Raw genomic sequence first — 18,287 nt, 5'->3', positions numbered from 1 at the left:
CCTTGTAAGTAAACAGTTAAATCCCAAACGAATAAAAGACAGAATCTTCCTTTGGCCTAATCATGTTGTGAGAAATATTTCCACTGATAAAATAGAAGAAGATAAGGATATTGAAGTTCCATGTCCGTGCATATGTTTCAGCTTTAATCATGAGTCAACCTTGTCTGCAGTGGGCCTTGCCAAAACTAACACAGGATCCTTGAGCAAAGCAGCAACACCCTGGAAGGTAACCAACATGTACATGAAGGTCCACTGCTGCTGCTGCTGACGTTTCACTCAACACGTGGAGCTGATCACACTGACTGGATTCAAAACGAAATCAACTGATCAATGAACTCATCTGACATTTTATTCATGGTCAACCCTTCCTCACCAGCATGGAATGACATGGTGCTCTGTCAGAGGTACGACTTCACTGCTCATATTCAACATCACGCCGAACTTCATTCAAAAATCTGTCAATTTAAAATACAACATCCAGTATTCCTAGCTGTCTTGTGAAATTAGAAATAAACAGTCGTTGAACATATCGGTGCAAAAAGCAGCCTACAAACAGGCACTTCTTTTGGTTAACATTTCAACTTTAACTTGTTTTACTTGTTGGCTAATTAAATTGGTTTCATCTAATTAATTTGCCGAATTGCTTATAGTGCAATTTAAAAGTGTTTTGTTTGACGTTTCGAGACGATAAGGCAGTATATTTTACGTTAGCCACCGGTTAACCTTAAAGTGGCAGTTTTGTCAATGAGGTTTCGCTCCAAACGGTGTTTTCCGCTTTGCACTGTAGAAACACGACAGCCTGGTAACGAGGAGACGAATCCTGTTTTCGAAATCATTATTTTTTTAAATTATATTCATACTATATACATTTTTAATGTATTTATTTAATACAATCCATATATTTGTTGCACGAAACAAATAGAAAGTAACAACTAAAGTGCTGGTTTATAAAATCTATGACAAAATGACTTGACCCCTTATATTTGCTGCTGAGTGCAGGTTTTATTTATGTATCACCGCGGTGATGTGTTATTGCACTTGTTAAACACCTGGCTCACCATTCAGGTGCACACCCTATCCGGGTGTCCTCACCGGGAGAGGCGGGACTAACGCAGCCTTCTGTCAGTCTCATGACACACACACACACACACACACACACACACACACACACACACACACACACACACACACACACACACACACACACACACAGCTTTACCTCCTCAGACATCCATGCATTCACTCATACCTCAGAGGAAAAATGTCAGTGGATTTATTTTCTCTTCTCATGTTTGAATTTATGATCAACTACAGGACCACCGTGAAGGGGACATACCTGTAGGTTGCCATGGATACCCTCCCATTTGGTTGGACGGTGCACAAAGGTGACCAGGAGGGACATGAGTCTGGACTGTTGAAGGAGGGAGTCGTGGACAACAACACCAGCACACACGTCCACGATCTGTTTCATGAAGATGCACAGGTATGACACGATGTAAATGTTAGGTAAGAGGGAAGAAATGTGCCTTGATATCTTAAATATTTCCCAGATTTATGGCGATGAAGCCAATCTGATGATAAATACAATGACTTTCTTATTTTTGTAAACTATATATTTACAGGAATCATAATAAACATCAGGTATAGATTAACAATCACCAAGGGGATTGTGAGACTAAAAGGTGCAGAATAACTGAGGTGCAAGTGAGAGTGAGGTAGTTTGGAAGTTTCATCAGTAGTTTTATTACTGATTAACATGAAATGAATGTTTCCTCTTGCACAAAATGAATCAGTTGTTGTCACTCAGTAGAGTTCATAACTCTGCCAAGACCCACCAGTCCCCTTTAATTCAGGCCCCACTCAATTTCACTCACTAATCAGTTTCCTAAATATTCCTGATTTTTTTTCATCAAGATGCATGAATTATTCCCTGAGAAATTCCACATACTTCCACCAGGTGTTGTGATAATCTGTCCAGTAGTTTCTGAAAAACCTTCCAACAAACAAACAGAGAGAAAACATAACCTCCTTTGTGGAGATAATAAATCATCTTTAGATCATCATCATCATCAGTACTGTGCTGGTTGTGTTCCTGTGTTTTCAGGGTTTCCAGCAGGCGAGCCAGCCGTGGTGGAGGATCAAGGTGTTCGTGTGGGAGCCGGTGCTGTTCGGCACCTGGGACGGAGTTTTCACCACCTGCATGATCAACATTTTCGGTGTGGTTTTATTCCTGCGCACTGGCTACCTGGTGGTGCGTTCACACTTCGTTTTACTCTCCATATCTGTGCCTGTAGCCAGTCCTACAACCAGATCCAGTGGGACTAACACTCTCTTTTAGAAAGAAGTTAAAAAATACTTTAAAATGCCATAAATTAAAGGGCCTGAGTGGATGTCTATATAATAACATCATATATAAATGCAGTGCTACAGCAAAATTCATGATTTTTATACCAGGTTTTGAGACTTTTACAGTTTAAAATGAAAAAAACTTGGCTTTAGTGCAATTAAAATAATCTAATATGTTTTTGAGAATGATCTAACCCAGTTTTGTTATGTTTTATAATATAAATATTACAAAAAATTAAAAATGATTTGACCTTCTGATGAGCTACTCCTAAATTGTGCTCATGTCATTAAAGGACGCAGCTAGAAAGACCAAATTTGCTCAGGTTTAGCTTGACAGATAAAAAAATATTTTGCCATGTGGGGGAGGGGGTTTCTTATCCACAGTAAGATGCATCTCATCATAAATTACTTCCTTATTATTGTGCAAAGAGATTTTACAGCACAGCTCGATTGTTTTGTCCATTGTGATCCGTGTCCCATCCATAGTGTTTCATCTTACTTGGCCACTGTTTTACCTTTTTGTAAAGGTAGCAGTAGAGACATACCAGGAAAAGACAGAGAAAAGGGGACAGACATTTTTTCTAATGCTCTTGGAAATCAAACAAGGGGATTTCCTGTCATCTTTATTTCCTTAACATCAAGGCCATGATCGAAGAATGAGGAAGTGAAAATTAGTTTGGCTGTTGCCTCTTGTCAATATCATTTTAAAGCAGCAAGTATAAAGTAAAAAATGAATAAAACAACTAGATTTCTTGCAGAGAACATAGTGCAGCTTTATCTGTAATTTACAAATTATTATATTATGTCTATGTTGATTATGCAAACCAACAGCTGTATTAGAAAAATAAGCAGACATAAACACTGAAAAAATATTGAGGAGCTACAGCTGTATATATCTAACAACAACTATTATAATTGAAAATAATAATATAAATGAAAGATACTGCAGATTTACATTTACAGTAGTGAGTGCATTCATAAGTGTCTCATTTTTTAATTTTTTCCCCCTGAAAACTTCCAGGGAAACACAGGCGTGCTCCTCGGGATGCTCCTGGTTTCCTCGGTGGTGCTGGTTGCCTTAGTGACTGTGATGTCAGGGATCGGGGTGTGTGAGCACTGTGGAGTGGGGAGCGGAGGAATCTACTCCATGATCTCCACCGTCCTGGGCGGCAGGGTTGGGGGCACCATGGGCCTCCTGTATGTTTTCGGACAGGTGAGTATTGATGAAGGCTGATATTAATATTTGTTTGTGTGAAGTTTTGTGTTTTGTGATACACCTTTGGCCCCACAGTGTGTGGCTGGAGCCATGTACATCACAGGTTTCTCTGAGTCGGTGGCAGAGCTGCTGGGTCTGCAGTCTCAGTGGGCGGTGCGCGGCATGTCGGCTGCTGTGCTGCTGGCCCTGCTGGGCATCAACCTGGCCGGTGTCAAGTGGATTGTCAGAATTCAGCTGCTGCTGCTGGCCGTCCTGGCCGTCTCCACGCTGGACTTTGTTGTTGGCAGTTTCACGCACCTCGACCCAGGTAGGATTTGGCAGTAAATACTTACTAGGGTAAAAAGGCAGAGAGAGGGTTACCGACATTGTGGGAAGGGTTGAATCAGTTCTGCTGTGTAGGGCCAGTCTTTGTGTGAGTATTTTGAATAATATAAGTATACAATATACTTATATACAGTATATAAAGTATATTCAAGTATATATCATGAGTACTTTCAATCCAAAATAATCTTCAAATTATTCATTGGTAACATATTACTACATCATTTGAGGAGTTTTTTTTCTTTTTATTGTTTTCTGTCTGTATTTCTCTGTCTGTATTTCTCTGTCTGTCTATCTGTCTGTCCCTCTGTCCCTCCGTCCGTCTGTCTGTCTGTCTCTCAAATAGACAGTTGACAACAATTTTGAATGTCTGACCTGTTGAGACCAGTAGGTGGTGCTGTAGTACCACTTATCCCAGTCAGTGCCAGTCTGTGTCCTGCTGAGTCTGTAGCTCTCTACACACCTTTTCATCATACTTGTGTGTGTGTGTGTGTGTGTGTGTGTCTGTCTGTCTCGCTTGTCAGCCTGTTGAGTGAGAGTTATTTCTCCTCAGTTTCTGTAAACTTTGGCACGGTGTTGTTTTTCAGGTCCAAAGCTGGCATCGTGTCCTATTGAGTTTTCTTTTGTCTGTTTTTCCTTTTTTTTTTTTTTTTGTGGTGAGGAAATGTTGCCCTTTTAAGTATCTTGTATTCTTATGCCTGCTTTCAGGAAGTCCTTCCCTACATTTCCTGTTCTCACTGATTATCAACGTCCTGTCCAGTGGGACGACAAAAGTGTTCCACGAGTCGAGCCAGTGCTTTTGTGAATAAACCAACACACAATATTACTTTACGCAATAATAGTAAGAGAAACCTCTCACATACAGGAAACACAATAAAACAGGCTTAAATAGCTTTCAGACCACCTGTCATACACTAATCATTTACTGGTCATTGAGGTTACTTTTTGCATGATCTAGTTTTACCACTATAGTTACCTCTGTGCCACTTACAGCACAGTTGGTAAAGTCAAGTTTGCCGTTGCTGAAGAACTGTGGGAGAACCAGGCGTATAATGACTTCTCCAGGTTTTTCCAATTAAGCGCCTCTGTGTGTTTTGTGGTGACATCATGGTTGGCAGTGGCCCAGCAGGTCCCCGAGCTAGCTGAACCGACTCAGATTAGCCTGCGCTCGCTATACGCCGAGGAACATCCTGTAGGATGAAGAGCCGCTGCCAAAACCGCGTCATAGTTTGATAACATGTCCCCACTGTGACCGCTTGATGAGAATATCATCATGACAGGTTTCAGATACCATTGTTCATCATCACCACAGCTCAGGCATGTCTTCTCTGCAAAATGGTGCACGACATCAACATTTAAATGGCAGATTGGCTTGTCCATATTCTCAGGAAATATTGGCATTTTAAGACAAAACTGGCCGTTGGCTTGTCAATATTTTATACCTCATGATCAGAGGTTCACATTTTGAGCTGAATGGTAGAAAATAAATTGCAAATATTTTAAAAGTTTCTAGTTCTAGCTACTCAACATTTGATGCTTTTCTTCCTTTTTATAACGGTAATGGTAAACTGAATGTCACTTCACAAAAATAAAACAGCACCATGGGCTTTTCGAAACTGATGAGGTTTTTTGTGACATTTTTAAGACGAATAAAGAAAATTATTTAGAAAATGAATGAAATAAATTATTAATATTTGTCAGAATAATCAATACAAAACATTATTATTATTTGTACCCCTAATCTAATAATGCACTGATTTTCAAGGCCAATAATGCATGAATGCCAATATTGAATGATATATAGTATAGTAGATATATTTGTCAGAATAATCAATATTAAAAATCAACATTTGTTGTCCTAATCTTATCATATATTCAAGGCTAAAAATATATATAATGTACTTATATGAACTCTCACTTGTAGGCCAACCTGGCTTCCTCATTTCTCCAGCCATAAGGATCTGCTAAGTGACTTATAATGACAAGTCCTTCCTGCACAACTCTGACAGGTGGAGTTAGAGTTGGGAAAACTGCAGAGCTCCAACACATAGAACAGCTCAGAATAGTGTTTTATGATCCCCGGTGGGAAGTGGGAGGAGATGACATTTTTTCAATTGGAGAGTCGTTAATTATTTAGACTGCTCGGTAACTCTGCCAAAGTATTGTCTCTGCAACTAAACAATTCAACTCCAAGCCGCTCTGATTGTGGTGCTTAGATAAAATACAATCTGATACACATTACTCTGTCCCATTACTTGGAGCCTATTCCCCACACAACAGGAAGCCATAATGTTCTCCTTGGGTCTGGGGTTTAGGGTGTTAGCCAGACTCACCCACATTTTTGGAAAATGACAAAGAGAGAACGCCGGAACTGAGATCTGAGGCCGCGGCTGGGACTCCAGGGACCGCCACACTTCACTCTGTGATTCCACGGTAATATATGGTTCTCAATCATCCCAGCGGGATGTGCCCCACCTCTGCAACATCACAGTCAGCCCAGCTCCCCATGCACAGCAGTTTATAGTGATTGGTGTCGGAGAGTTAGAGGTCAGTGAGTCAGGGAGAGAGGCCTCAGATGCTCATGTAATCTGACTACACATTCCAGTGGGTATCAGAGGAATGCTGAGCTGAGAGAGGAGCCCCACTCCGCCTGTACACTTGCTGTTCAATATACACACTGAAATGTGGGTGCTCTCATCTCAGTCACATCTTTAAACTCTAGGTGAACCTTTAAATCAAAGTGATTGTTGCAGACCACATCAAGATCCTCTGACAACATTTCAGCATATGATGCAAAAGTTAAAGACAAGATCCAAACCGAGTCCAGTCACAAACATCCATCATGTGGCAAAAGACAGTCTGTAAGACAGCATGGTCTGTAGATGGTTTATCGTATATCTTGAGCTTAACGCTAACAGCAACCTAACCTAACATCGCAACGTCTCATGAAGGCCTCTGATTGGACGGTTGAAGAGATTTCAGTATTCATTGAGATGGTGTAGGGGCAGAGGAGGGTCACTGATTGATCACAGTACTGAACTGACAGCTGAATGACAGGAGGGAGAGAGAACATTTTAAGCTCTGGCAGATGACACGTGATTGGCTCAAGGCGAGCCTGTCAGGTTGTGGTTGGATGAAAAGACAGAATGAGCCGGTGGAGCGTGGAGAAGGCATGTGACTTCACAGAGATGCAAAGTTGCATCATACAATTCAACTTTCTTCTCTTGAATCTGTGTGCAGGCTATAGGACCTATAGGTATTAGAGGTGCGGGTTCCTTCATAAAACGGAAAACACAACTTGAAAGACATTGTTTGTAGCTTTGTTCACATCTCTTGAGATCAAATGCTGAAACTCTGACAGTATTTCTAAACTTTGAATCTGTGTTCATAGAAACAAGTTTTCCTCATAAATATGTGAACGCCCTCAACTGCAGAGAGTTGTTGGATGTTGGAGCATGATGTTGTAATATGGGTGGAGAGCCCGTGGTGCAGACATGGACACTAACTGGCCTGGATTTGTTAGATTGTGATTGTTTGCACAGAGGGCGGTCACACCGGGTCCCCAAGTGAACAAGAGTTTAGGCTCCCAGTCCCGTTTGATGTCCGTTTCTTTTGCCTCTTTAAATTCCTATCCCAGGAAAATATGTGCAGGAGGAATAACTGGTATAACCAAGTCTCTTTTTTTGGTTTTGGCTTTTGACAAACACAAAAGAGAAAAAGGACTGTGCATGTTCTCCCTCTCTCTCTTGCTCTAACTCTCTGTCTCCCTCTCTCGCTCGCTCTCATTCTTTTCTCTCAAACTTGGAAGCTGTTGAGCTTCTGAAAAGGGCGGCGACTTCCTTTTGGATAAACATGTCATTAATCTGACAGAACACATTCTTTCCCATCGAAAGATAACCAAAGGGGAAATGTCCGGTGTTGTAACACAGACTGGCCCTTCAGCCTGCGCGCTTGAAATGGCCCCCATCAGTTCAGAACAATCTCCCCCACTCAACCACCAAACTGATCCAGGCTCATCAAACCACACTCATCTTTTGTACCGCATATGTTTAAAGTGAATTTCTACCTATTGTTGTCAGTTGTTTGATTGAAATTCACACAATTTATTCTCATATTCTTATATTCTGGACATGCAGCTTCCCAGTGTGAAGTTCTGATAGTTTGCAGACATGATGGGATATTTTCCAAACCTATAGTTTCTGGTCTCTCACAAGTCTTTCTTAAGTAAAATCCTCTCGTGCAGACATGATGTGTTGTCATTTCCCATTGGTCTCAACTTCTCCAGGAAGTGCAGTGTAAAAAAAGAAAATTCACTATTAAGCATCCTGGACTTAAAAGTATGACTGAATACAGAGAAAATGAAAACTGCACAGCAGTAAGCAGCTGATTACATTACATCATTCTGTAGCTGCAGGGAGAGATAGAGGCTGTAGTCTAGAGATGCAATCATTGGGGAAAAAGCCTGATATAAAAGTTGATTATCACATTAGTAACTAGAACGGCCCAAGGCCCAACAGTCCCCTTATGAAACCACATTTAAATCACTGGATCCACATTTTTATTTGAATCTGCAACAAATATCAGTCCCCTGACCATGTCATGGATCCATGAATTATTCTCTGTGATACTAAGTCAAATGTTAAAGTTAGAATAGTGATAATAGGTAATGAAGTGAAAACAATCATTACTGGATCTGCCCCCTGATCTGCAGCAAAATGTACTGAGTTCTTTGGTGGGTCATGCCCCACCCCTCCACAAAATACCTCGGAAATCGGTTGGGTAGATTTTGGCGTAATCCTGCAAACAAACAAACAAAAGCTGATGAAAAAACACTGTTCTTGGTGAAGGTAACGATGAAATATTGTTTATACGTTCTGTATTGTATACCACATAATGAGATGCAAAAGAGATTTGTACTTATGTCTGCAGTTGACAGGTTTATACTCAGCTTGTCCCGACCTAAGGTTCAGTGCTGATTTTCATTGCTGCTTCCTCTTCTTTCAGAGCATGGTTTCATTGGTTATTCAGTCGGACTGCTAAACAGCAACACAAAGCCTGATTACACTCCTGGAGAAAACTTCTTCACTGTATTTGGGGTCTTCTTCCCTGCTGCTACAGGTAATTAGACTACATGTGCTGTTAACTCTCCCATTCTTGCAGCTATATGCAATATACAAAAATCCTTTTGTATTGCACAGTATGTTGTGTCTACTTCTGTGGTTTCTTGACTAGTGTGTGTGTGTGTGTGTGTTTGTGTTTGTTTTTGTGTGTGTGTGTGTGCGTGTGTGTGTGTGTGTGTAGGGGTAATGGCAGGCTTCAACATGAGCTCAGACCTTCAGCGGCCAGAACACAACATCCCTGTGGGAACACTGGCAGCTGTCTTCACCTCGTATGACAACAGCCAAAACACACTCCCAAACAAACGTATACAACACAGCAATACTGTAAAAGACAAAAACACCACAGTGAAATAGTACACAATGAACTATATAAGACCACAACTGCAGTAAAGGTGCACAGACTGACCCAGGTTCAGTGAAAGTGGTTACATAATAAGAAAAAAGAATTCTAGAAAACCCCAGTTTATTTCATAGAGTTTATTTTCTTCGTCAAGGTATGGTTAATCTCAAACGTAGTGGTATCTTATAAAAAGGACAGCCTTATCTATTTTCACCAGGGAGAATAAACAATCCCACATTCACAGCATGACTATATCACTCATAGTGTGATGACACAATTTCCCTATAAATAGTGAGAAAGGCGCCGTTGTTAATAATTCAATGTGGTGTACTGTTGGTGACCCTCAGGTGGTTCCTGTATCTGGTCTTTGCCTTCCTCCTCGGGGCCATCTGCACCAGAGAAGCTCTGCGCTATGACTTCTTGATCGCAGAAAAGGTAAACTCCTCTCTTTGTTTCCATCCTGCCCTGTGAGAGAGGCCCTCTGGCAGCAGGGTTGAAAGACTGTATAAACTTTTTGAAATGGTTGAGATGGTTTTTTTCCCTCAAGTGGAACATTTCGTGTTCAAGAATGAAAAAACATTTTACACCTGCATTGTTTTGTGTGCGAGTTTGTTTTATTTCTTATAACCTGGACTGATAACCATGACCGCGGTCCCCAGATCTCTACCCACAAAGAGCCTATTAATAAATATTAAAGCCAAGGGTCCCAATTGACTCCAGGCTCCTGGGCATGTGCCCAAACAAACACTTGCAAACAAACTGATTAAAATGGTTAAAATGTGATTGTGAACAGATATATTTTCCCATTCACGTACATTTATTTATTGTGTCTGTTTCACTGATCAGTTTTTGGCTGTTTTTTTTATTTATTATATTATAAGGAGTGTTTTCAGAAATTCTTCAGAAAAATACTAGGGTTCTCCCCTGAGCAATACTGCATCCTTTCACCAAGTTTTTCAGTTATTCGTCTTGTAGTTTTTTGCGTAATCCAGCGAACTAACAGACAAATAAACAAACGCAGATGAAAACATAACCCCATTGGGTTCAGCTTTATATGTCTCTTACACATTATACACATTACAGCATATTTGGGAGCGAAATGCCAGCATCCACAGATCAGGGTGCAGGTCACATTCAAAAACAACACAAGAAACATTAAAGCACATTATCCATGTAACAAAGAGACGCAAAAAAAACATTTAAACAGGTTTAACGTCTATGAATGTCAGCGACAATGGAGCATGTGTCTGGCTCCATATGCACAACTGGTGTGAGGAAGACAGGGTGGATTTACATAGAGCAGAGTTGAGTTTATAGGGACACTACCAAGAAGTTTTTATTAAAGTGGGAGGAAGTGATTGAGCTGTAATGAAGAGCTGATCAATGAGGTTTCTGATGCTGCTGAGTCGTCTGACAGTTTGTGTTTCAGTCGATGTGCATCAGCCAGATATGAAGCAGAGATTGTTTTAGTATGAATGAGCTCAGCTGGTGGTGGACTACTTCTCACCATATGATATTATGGACTAACGTGTGAAGTCAGAGTAAAACAGCGAGACTGTGATCAGTCTATTATCAAAGCTAGCCCATTACACTCACTCTTTATTGAAAACAATATTCTCATTGTTTTCATAAGGAGCTGGCTGCAGCGGAACTGAACTGGGTGTAGCTGTTGTGCGCTCTCGACCCCACCCCATCCTCTTCCACCCCTCTGTTTGTTTTCCTTCTTCCTCCAGGTCTCCTTGGTGGGTTTCCTCTTTCTGCTGGGCCTCTATGTCTCCTCCCTGGCTTCCTGCATGGGCGGCCTGTACGGAGCACCCAGGATCCTGCAGTGCATCGCCCAGGAGAGGGTGATCCCGGCTCTAGCCTGTCTGGGAAAAGGGGTGGGTGGATGGATGGATGGATGGATGGATGGATAGAGCCATGAAGGGAGGGATGACTGGATTCACATTGACAGCTTGCTAAATAATATTGTCTGTAGACTCAAGTGTAGATTGTTCAGTGAATTAATGTGTTTATGTAAGAGTGCGTGCACAGTAATTACCTGCTGTAAACTCAGTTTAAATTGTCCCACTAACATCTTTATCTGATGAACTGGTTTAGATTGCGTTGATGAACCCAGTCAGCAGAACCTGATGAAAACCCAGTCCTGCTAAATTCATCACTTGTGGACATATTACGGCCTCAGACACAAATCACATCAGAGCTTGTAACACTGAGAAACCTGGAGTGAATTAGAGAAGGCTAATTTAATTTCATGTCAGGAAATAATATTTTTCCTGATCCTTAGTATCAGATAAACATGTGGCTGTCTTTTTAATGCCTCTGTGTGCAGTTATCTTAGTGAGATGACTCAGCGTTTTCTCTATTTATTGAGTTTCCGCAGTTTATTGCCGTTTGCACAAACATGAGCACCATGGAGTTTTCGTGCAGTTCTTCAGTTAGTTTAAGAGTATGTAAGCAAAGCTTCTCCATTTTTTAAAGTATATATATCAAGTTCATTTATTTACCTTTGAGGTAGTTTAGACAAAATAATCCCAAATCAAGTTCTGCTTTTTATCACCAAGCCAGCACCAGCTCTCAGGTCGCCTGTCCCATTCTTGTAAACACAATATCTCAAGATGTTGGAGGAACTGTTCAAATTAGTTTTTGTACAAATGTTTATCTTGACTCAAGGTTGACCTGAGTAGAATTTGGTGGTCAAAGGTCATGGTCACCTTACAAAGCACGTTTATGGTCATGTGAACGCAACATCGCAGGAACACCTTGAGGGACATTCTTCAAATTTGGTAAAAACATCCACTGTGACTCAAAGATGAACTGATTAGAATTTGAGTGGTCAAAGTTCACAGTGGCCTGTTCAACATGATGTCTCAAGTCTGCCCTGAGGAATTTCTTTTCATTTTAACCAGTTGTCACTTTGACTCAAATATGCACTGATTAGATTTCAGAGGTCAAAGGTCACAGTGACCTCCTTAATATTGAAAAAAGTATGTGGACTAAAACTGCATTGGTTGGCAGAGGCATACAACCACAGGGGCTATACTGATCACAGTCATTCATAAATTGATCATGAATAAAATAATCTCACTATTCACTATACCTTCAAATTACAACCTCATAAAAAGGGCAAGTGTGGATTTCTCTTGCTCAGACAAACAACCCCCAGGAACTGAATAACACTTAAATAATTTGTCATCAACTGAATTATTATTATAAGAATAACATATGTTGAGTTTGTGTTATGTTGTCCCTGATTAAGAGTTACTGGCATTTTGTAGATAAGCAGTGTTCTGAAGCTGAGTGTACAGGGCGGTGCGATGGCTGGATTTAAAAGGAAGCAGTGACACGACTACCTAATTATAATGTGCGGTGACTGTTCTGTAAAAGTGACTTCAGTGGGCTGACTGCATTACAGCCAAGACTTACGACTCACTCCTGCTATACTCACATTGTCACGTTCACGCTCTGACCCCGTCCACCCCAGTTTTCCTCAGACCTCCCTGGGACAGCAGCAGTGCTTGACCTCTCTCAGCGGGCTGGAATGAGGCTCTAGACATCTTGGGCCAAATCAAAGCATCAGAACAAACGCAGGAAGGGCGACGGGCAGGGCTCCGCTCCGCTGTGTGCTCTGGAGGGCCGCCAGGCACACTGCAGTGCTCCTTAAACTGTACAGCAGGACCTGGGAAGTGCAAGCAAACCGGTTACCAAATCTCATGCACTGCAGAAAATACAAAAAGAAAAATGCCTGCAGTCGTGCCAACCATTTATATTTGTTTAGATCATTTATCTTTTATAATTCTAGACAAATATTTTGAGCTGAAACAGTTTTCAATAGTAACTATTCTTGTGTCACTGCTCAACATTGTCTGGCGGATTTAACCAATATATTCCAATGCAAACGTGAAATGTATCACTCAATTCTGTTTGCGGAATGAATTTATATAAATATACAAATATAAATTATCTACTGGACACTCAGTAGTCATGCGATAGACCCACAGTCTTGGTGAAAAGCCAGAGAATTCCTCTGTAGACCTGTTGCATGACCTCTACTCTGATCAAAACTTTTGTTATTTTGTGTTTTGCCATCATACATTAAATATTGAGGGCAACTTCACAAATTAATCTTAATATAATAATGTTGCTTTGCTAAGTTAACAAAGCCATTAAATAGTATTTGGTGACTTTAATTAAATCACAGTAACCTGTAAAACAAGGTTTCCCTTTTGACAAAGGAATTATTGTTGAATTGTTTTTGTTCTCTTGCTTGAACCAGTGTTTCATGAATGATGTAAGATTTTTCGATCATCGGATTCAGTTAATTTAATTCTTTGTCTCTTTGGACATTAAACCCTCCTGAAGTCAAACTCAAATAACTAGAATTCTCTAATAGAAAGATTAGCATCATTTCTGAAGGGACTGACTTTCTCATGGCCCTTGCAGGCGTCTAGTGTCAGGTTAGCGTGTGAGTAATGACTGAACATGGCTCCTGACCAACCACAGGCCACATGAAGTCATGAGAAGAGTTTGTGGAATGGTTTATTTAGGTGTAGTAACAGAAACATGAACTTGTATTTTGATAGTTGTTTTATAAGATCTTAACTATATTGAAAGTATATAAGATACACTATATTTACAGTATATATGTGTGTTTAAAACATGATATACTCATGATTAATCTTCCCATTGCTAATTTCTAATAAATCCAAATATCATTCAAAGGAAACGAAGTATCTTTAAAGACGCAATATTCATTTTCTGCTGGTTTGGTTTTATGTAATTTGATATTATTCATACAGTTTTATCATGTCCCAGTTTCAGTGGCTGGAGGGGGGGGGGGGGGGGGGTATTGTGTTTTTCGGGTTGTCACAACGTCTGTATGTCTGTCCCATTCTTGTAAGTGTATCTCATGAACACCAAGAGGTCATTTCTTCTTTCTTGTGTAAAATGTTCACTTCATCTCAAGAATGAACTCATTGGATTGTAGCTGTTGTTTGATTGTTTTTGTGAACGTGATATATCAGGAACACCTTGAGGGATTTTCATCCGGCACAAACATTCACTTGAATTGAAGGATGACCTGATTAGTATTTGGTGGTCAAAGCTGAAGTTAAAGGTCCAGTGTGTAATATTTAGGTGAAAGGGAACTATTGGCAGAAATTTATTGTAGAATAATCCTCATGATGTTTTCACTAGTTCATTTCATCTAAATTGTATGAATTGTAGTTTTCTGTACCCCAGAAAAGGCCCTTTATATTTAAATACTTTATATTTAAATACTTTATATTTACATCGAGGGGGTCCTCTCTATGGAGGCTGCCATGTTTTTTACATTAGTCCAGACTGGACAAACTAAACACCTTTTGAGTTTTTATGACAACTGAAGCTACCACAGCTTCTTTTTCATGTTTGGAAGGAGAGGGTGAGGTGAGGGGTGTTCAGCTGCAACATGCAATGTCAACACTGGATATCACTTAATTCTACACACTGCACACGACTCTGTTTTGCCTTGTGACCGTGTTATCCTAAGAAAACCTTTTCTCGTAGTTTCTTGTGTGGGGCAGCTGACACTAACCTTACTGTGTTGATCTTTCACAGAAAGGCCCAAACAAGACCCCGGTGGCTGCCATCTGTCTGACCAGCCTGCTCACGATGGCCTTCATCTTCATCGGCCAGGTCAACGTGCTCGCTCCCATCGTCACCATCAACTTCATGCTCACCTACAGCTTCATCGACTACTCTTACTTCAGCGTGGCCATGACCTTCCAGCTGCAGAGCAAAGACAAAAGGGACGCCAGAAGAAACCAGCGCAGGTCTGCGAGACAGAGCTCCAGGCTGCTTATTGAAGATCCTCTCCCCAACTATGGGAGCAGAGGCGAGAGTCTGCAGAGCAAAGGCACTTTATCGGAGTTCACCAAGGACATGGATCAGATGTTTCCTCCTGTCTCAAACGCGGGGGCTGAGAAGTCCTTTTCTGTGCAAGAGTTGAGCAGCCAAGGAAAGAGCAGGAAGGCTGCTGCTAAACAGAAGCTGATGAACAGCTTTGGTTTGGACCTGAACAGAAACATGTCCTCAGAAGAAGAGAAAGGAGAGGAAACGAGTTCAGCTCCGCCATACGAGGAAGCTGAGCTGCAGTCAGGGAGTGGTGAGCCCAGAGCTAGAGAAGAGTCCCAGGTCAAAAACTGTACAAAAGAACAGGATTTATGTGCCGACCATCACAACCACAACACAGGTGATATTCCAATGAAACATTCGATAACTTATTGTACCTGTTTTCCATGACCTCATATTTATATAACATTTTTAGGTGCTGAAGGTAAAGCAGAACACCAGAGCTTCGAAATCAAAGCCATGCGAGATTCATGCTACACAAAGTTCTGCAACCACTGGATCGCTCTCATCGGGGTATGTTGCACATTTCTTTTTGTCCTTGTGTAATTATTTCGGATAGTTTGTGAAGAACTCAATGTTTTAGCTTGATATATAATTTGATTTCCTTTCAGGCATTGAGCTCTATAGTGATCATGTTTGTTATCCAGTGGGTTTATGCCTTAGCAAACATAGTCGTGGCCTTGCTGCTCTTCTTCTACATCGGGAAAACAAGCCCTGGACTTCCTATAGGTGATTTTTTTCATTTTCAGTCTGTGGTTAACCTAAGAATTTGTATTGATGCAGTTTTTGTTGAATGGGCCAGCATTTGTAATGAGAAAACATAAAACTTTATTGACAGAGGTTAAAATCCATGACAGTAAGTAATTGTATGTGCTGGTTTATAGAGTTTCTTTGCTTTGATATTCATAGAGGAATTAGTCGAAGTTGTCTATGTCCAGCAAAATAAATGTGGATTTGGTGCCCGTGCTCCGTGGTTATTTGACCTGGTAACATAATCACACACACTGCTGGGAGTTTCACTTGCGGCCTCTTTTTCTAGAAGGCTGGCAGCTGTTGTGGCTTATAGGATTTCTAGAATAGCTGGATGGGACACTCTGCATCTGACTTGCAACAGTACAGTGTGCCAAGAGCTGTGAGTGTTAAACACTTGCTGCACAGGTGGGGGATAAGATGCTGTGTGTGTGTGTGTGTGTGTGTGTGTGTGTGTGTGTGTGTGTGTGTGTGTGTGTTACTCTTAATCTTACACTTTCTGTGCCATGTTACAGCTTCAGAGATTTACACACTAAGAAAGGTCTCCATTTTAAATCCAAACCATTACCTCTGTCATTGCTGCTTGTCTCTCTTTTAGCAAAAAAACTAAAAAGAATTCCTAACCATTGTGAGGTAGACTGAGGTTTTACTGATTTCCCAGCAAATAATTCATGGATCTTGATGGGAAAACATTAGACATATTTAGGAGACTCATAATGGGAGGCAGATTCAATAAAGGGTGCAAAGCGAGGTTTGTTTGGGGGTTTTTTTGCGATTTTTTTTTTTAACATTACGAGGCCATTTCTCAAATTATTTGTGGATTTCTCAAGTAATAATGCAGAATACTTGATAAAAATCAGGTATATTGATTGCTGGAATTGAATCAACTTGTTGAGCTCATTTGTACAAATTTTTCATGTATTTGCAGGTATTGCAGCTCGATTCAGCTTTTTCACGTGGCTTAAATCAACACTGAATAATATTTGCAGGTATTGTGTGCTTGTTGGTATGTTACAAAAGGAATCAGTTTATTAATAAAAGATTGAAATGTATTTATCTGTACAGATCAGTGATAAAAACAGGAGTAATTCTACTTGTAATATTTTTTCAGTAATATGTTTCTTTTTCCTATATGACTCTACCATCCTAACCCTTCCCTCTCTTCCAGGGGCAAAGGATCTCCCCGGGATGAGGTCATAGTGACACCCTCTCTGTCCGGGGTCGGGCTGAAAACCAGGCAGCTGACGGAGGAGAATGCTGACTTTGCCTCTCGCCACCGCTACCACCAATCCTCATTCATCGTGTCCAACAAGATGGTGCAACCACCATTACCACGCTGACTGAATCAGACACTGCTCCTGTTGCATGTCGTACAGCTGACAACCCAAACCCACATTTTCTGCCTCAAACTGTGTCTCGTGTTGTGCCACATTTGTTCTCGCAGTGACATTCAGCGGCACCACACTGAGGAAATCTGAACTGTTTCTAGAGTTGCAGTGAGTGTTTCTGTTGCGAGAGAATGACAGTGGATTTAGCTGGAGTTTGTCGTCTTTTTCTTCAGTTAAAGAAAACATTTTGTCTTAACATACCTTTATTTTCTTAACTCTTACTGATATATCAGTGAAAACTCACCACTGTTTGTCAGATTCTTCTATTGCTGGGCCACTTCCAGGACGTCCAGCCACCATGGTGCTGATGTAATAAATATTATCCTGTGCACATGCCACACATAATGAATAATTGTTTTGCACAGGTTGATATCTTGCTTTTCTTAGTAAAATTTGAAAATGGTGAGGTAGGTCTGTGGTTCTGTCTGCTGAGTCTTAAAAGACTTGTAGAGTCTGATGATATGGAATTGAGGACCAAAGGCCTTTCTTAATTCTTGGAACAGCAAAATTTAAAATGAACTGAGCACAAGGTCTATTTAGTGGCTGTTGTGGAACTTTTGTGAAAAACATGAGAGCAGGAGAACAGCAACCAAAAGGAATTTGTGTTGAAATTGTTTTCTCAAGCACCCGCAAATAAACCAAACAAAGAAGAAGAAGATAAACAGTTTTCAGAGAATTTCAGACAATATCAGCTTCAATGAGTGTGAGCGAGATGTTGGCAATGCACCTTCACATTGGTTGACAGCTGCCAATAATCTGAACAAAGAAGTATTTTCTTACTATCCTAACATAGTTAGTTTCAAGAATTTCTCCTCGGGGACGAATAAAGTATGTCTATCTATCTATCTATCTATCTATCTATCTATCTATCTATCTATCTATCTATCTATCTATATATCTAGTATTTGTTGGTG

At 40.6% G+C, this 18,287-nt stretch overlaps 1 protein-coding gene across 4 annotated transcripts; it reads left to right on the top strand.

Annotated features, from left to right (window-relative positions):
* The first annotated feature begins 153 nt into the window (after nucleotides 1–153).
* On the top strand, nucleotides 154–18,192 carry slc12a8 (solute carrier family 12 member 8). Of its 4 annotated transcripts, XM_069533532.1 has the most exons (14): nucleotides 156–404; nucleotides 1,315–1,483; nucleotides 2,105–2,251; nucleotides 3,368–3,559; nucleotides 3,638–3,869; nucleotides 8,888–9,001; nucleotides 9,185–9,272; nucleotides 9,691–9,778; nucleotides 11,077–11,223; nucleotides 14,942–15,575; nucleotides 15,651–15,748; nucleotides 15,847–15,964; nucleotides 16,914–16,974; nucleotides 17,154–18,188. In XM_069533532.1, the coding sequence occupies exons 2-14, from the start codon at nucleotides 1,349–1,351 to the stop codon at nucleotides 17,323–17,325; spliced, it is 2,226 nt and encodes a 741-aa protein (XP_069389633.1). In that variant the 5' UTR covers nucleotides 156–404; nucleotides 1,315–1,348; the 3' UTR covers nucleotides 17,326–18,188. The 4 variants fall into 4 exon arrangements, with proteins under 4 accessions (XP_069389635.1, XP_069389634.1, XP_069389633.1 ...); XM_069533534.1 differs by lacking the exon at nucleotides 15,847–15,964 and having other exon boundaries at nucleotides 154–404; nucleotides 17,154–17,291; XM_069533533.1 differs by lacking the exon at nucleotides 11,077–11,223 and having other exon boundaries at nucleotides 155–404; nucleotides 17,154–18,192.
* The last annotated feature ends 95 nt before the right edge of the window (nucleotides 18,193–18,287 follow it).

The sequence above is a fragment of the Paralichthys olivaceus genome, chromosome 10 (genome assembly GCF_024713975.1).
Source record: "Paralichthys olivaceus isolate ysfri-2021 chromosome 10, ASM2471397v2, whole genome shotgun sequence".
Lineage (NCBI taxonomy): Eukaryota > Metazoa > Chordata > Actinopteri > Pleuronectiformes > Paralichthyidae > Paralichthys > Paralichthys olivaceus.
The sequence above is the reverse complement of the archived record's forward strand: the minus strand, read 5'-3'. Positions and strand labels throughout refer to the sequence as shown.

Coding starts and splice junctions, on each gene's coding strand:
- slc12a8 (XM_069533532.1), top strand. CDS start 1,349: ATGGATACCCTCCCATTTGGTTGGACGGTGCACAAAGGTGACCAGGAG. Junction 3,560..3,637: donor TCCTGTATGTTTTCGGACAG/GTGAGTATTGAT, acceptor TTGGCCCCACAG/TGTGTGGCTGGAGCCATGTA. Junction 9,273..9,690: donor CTGGCAGCTGTCTTCACCTC/GTATGACAACAG, acceptor GGTGACCCTCAG/GTGGTTCCTGTATCTGGTCT.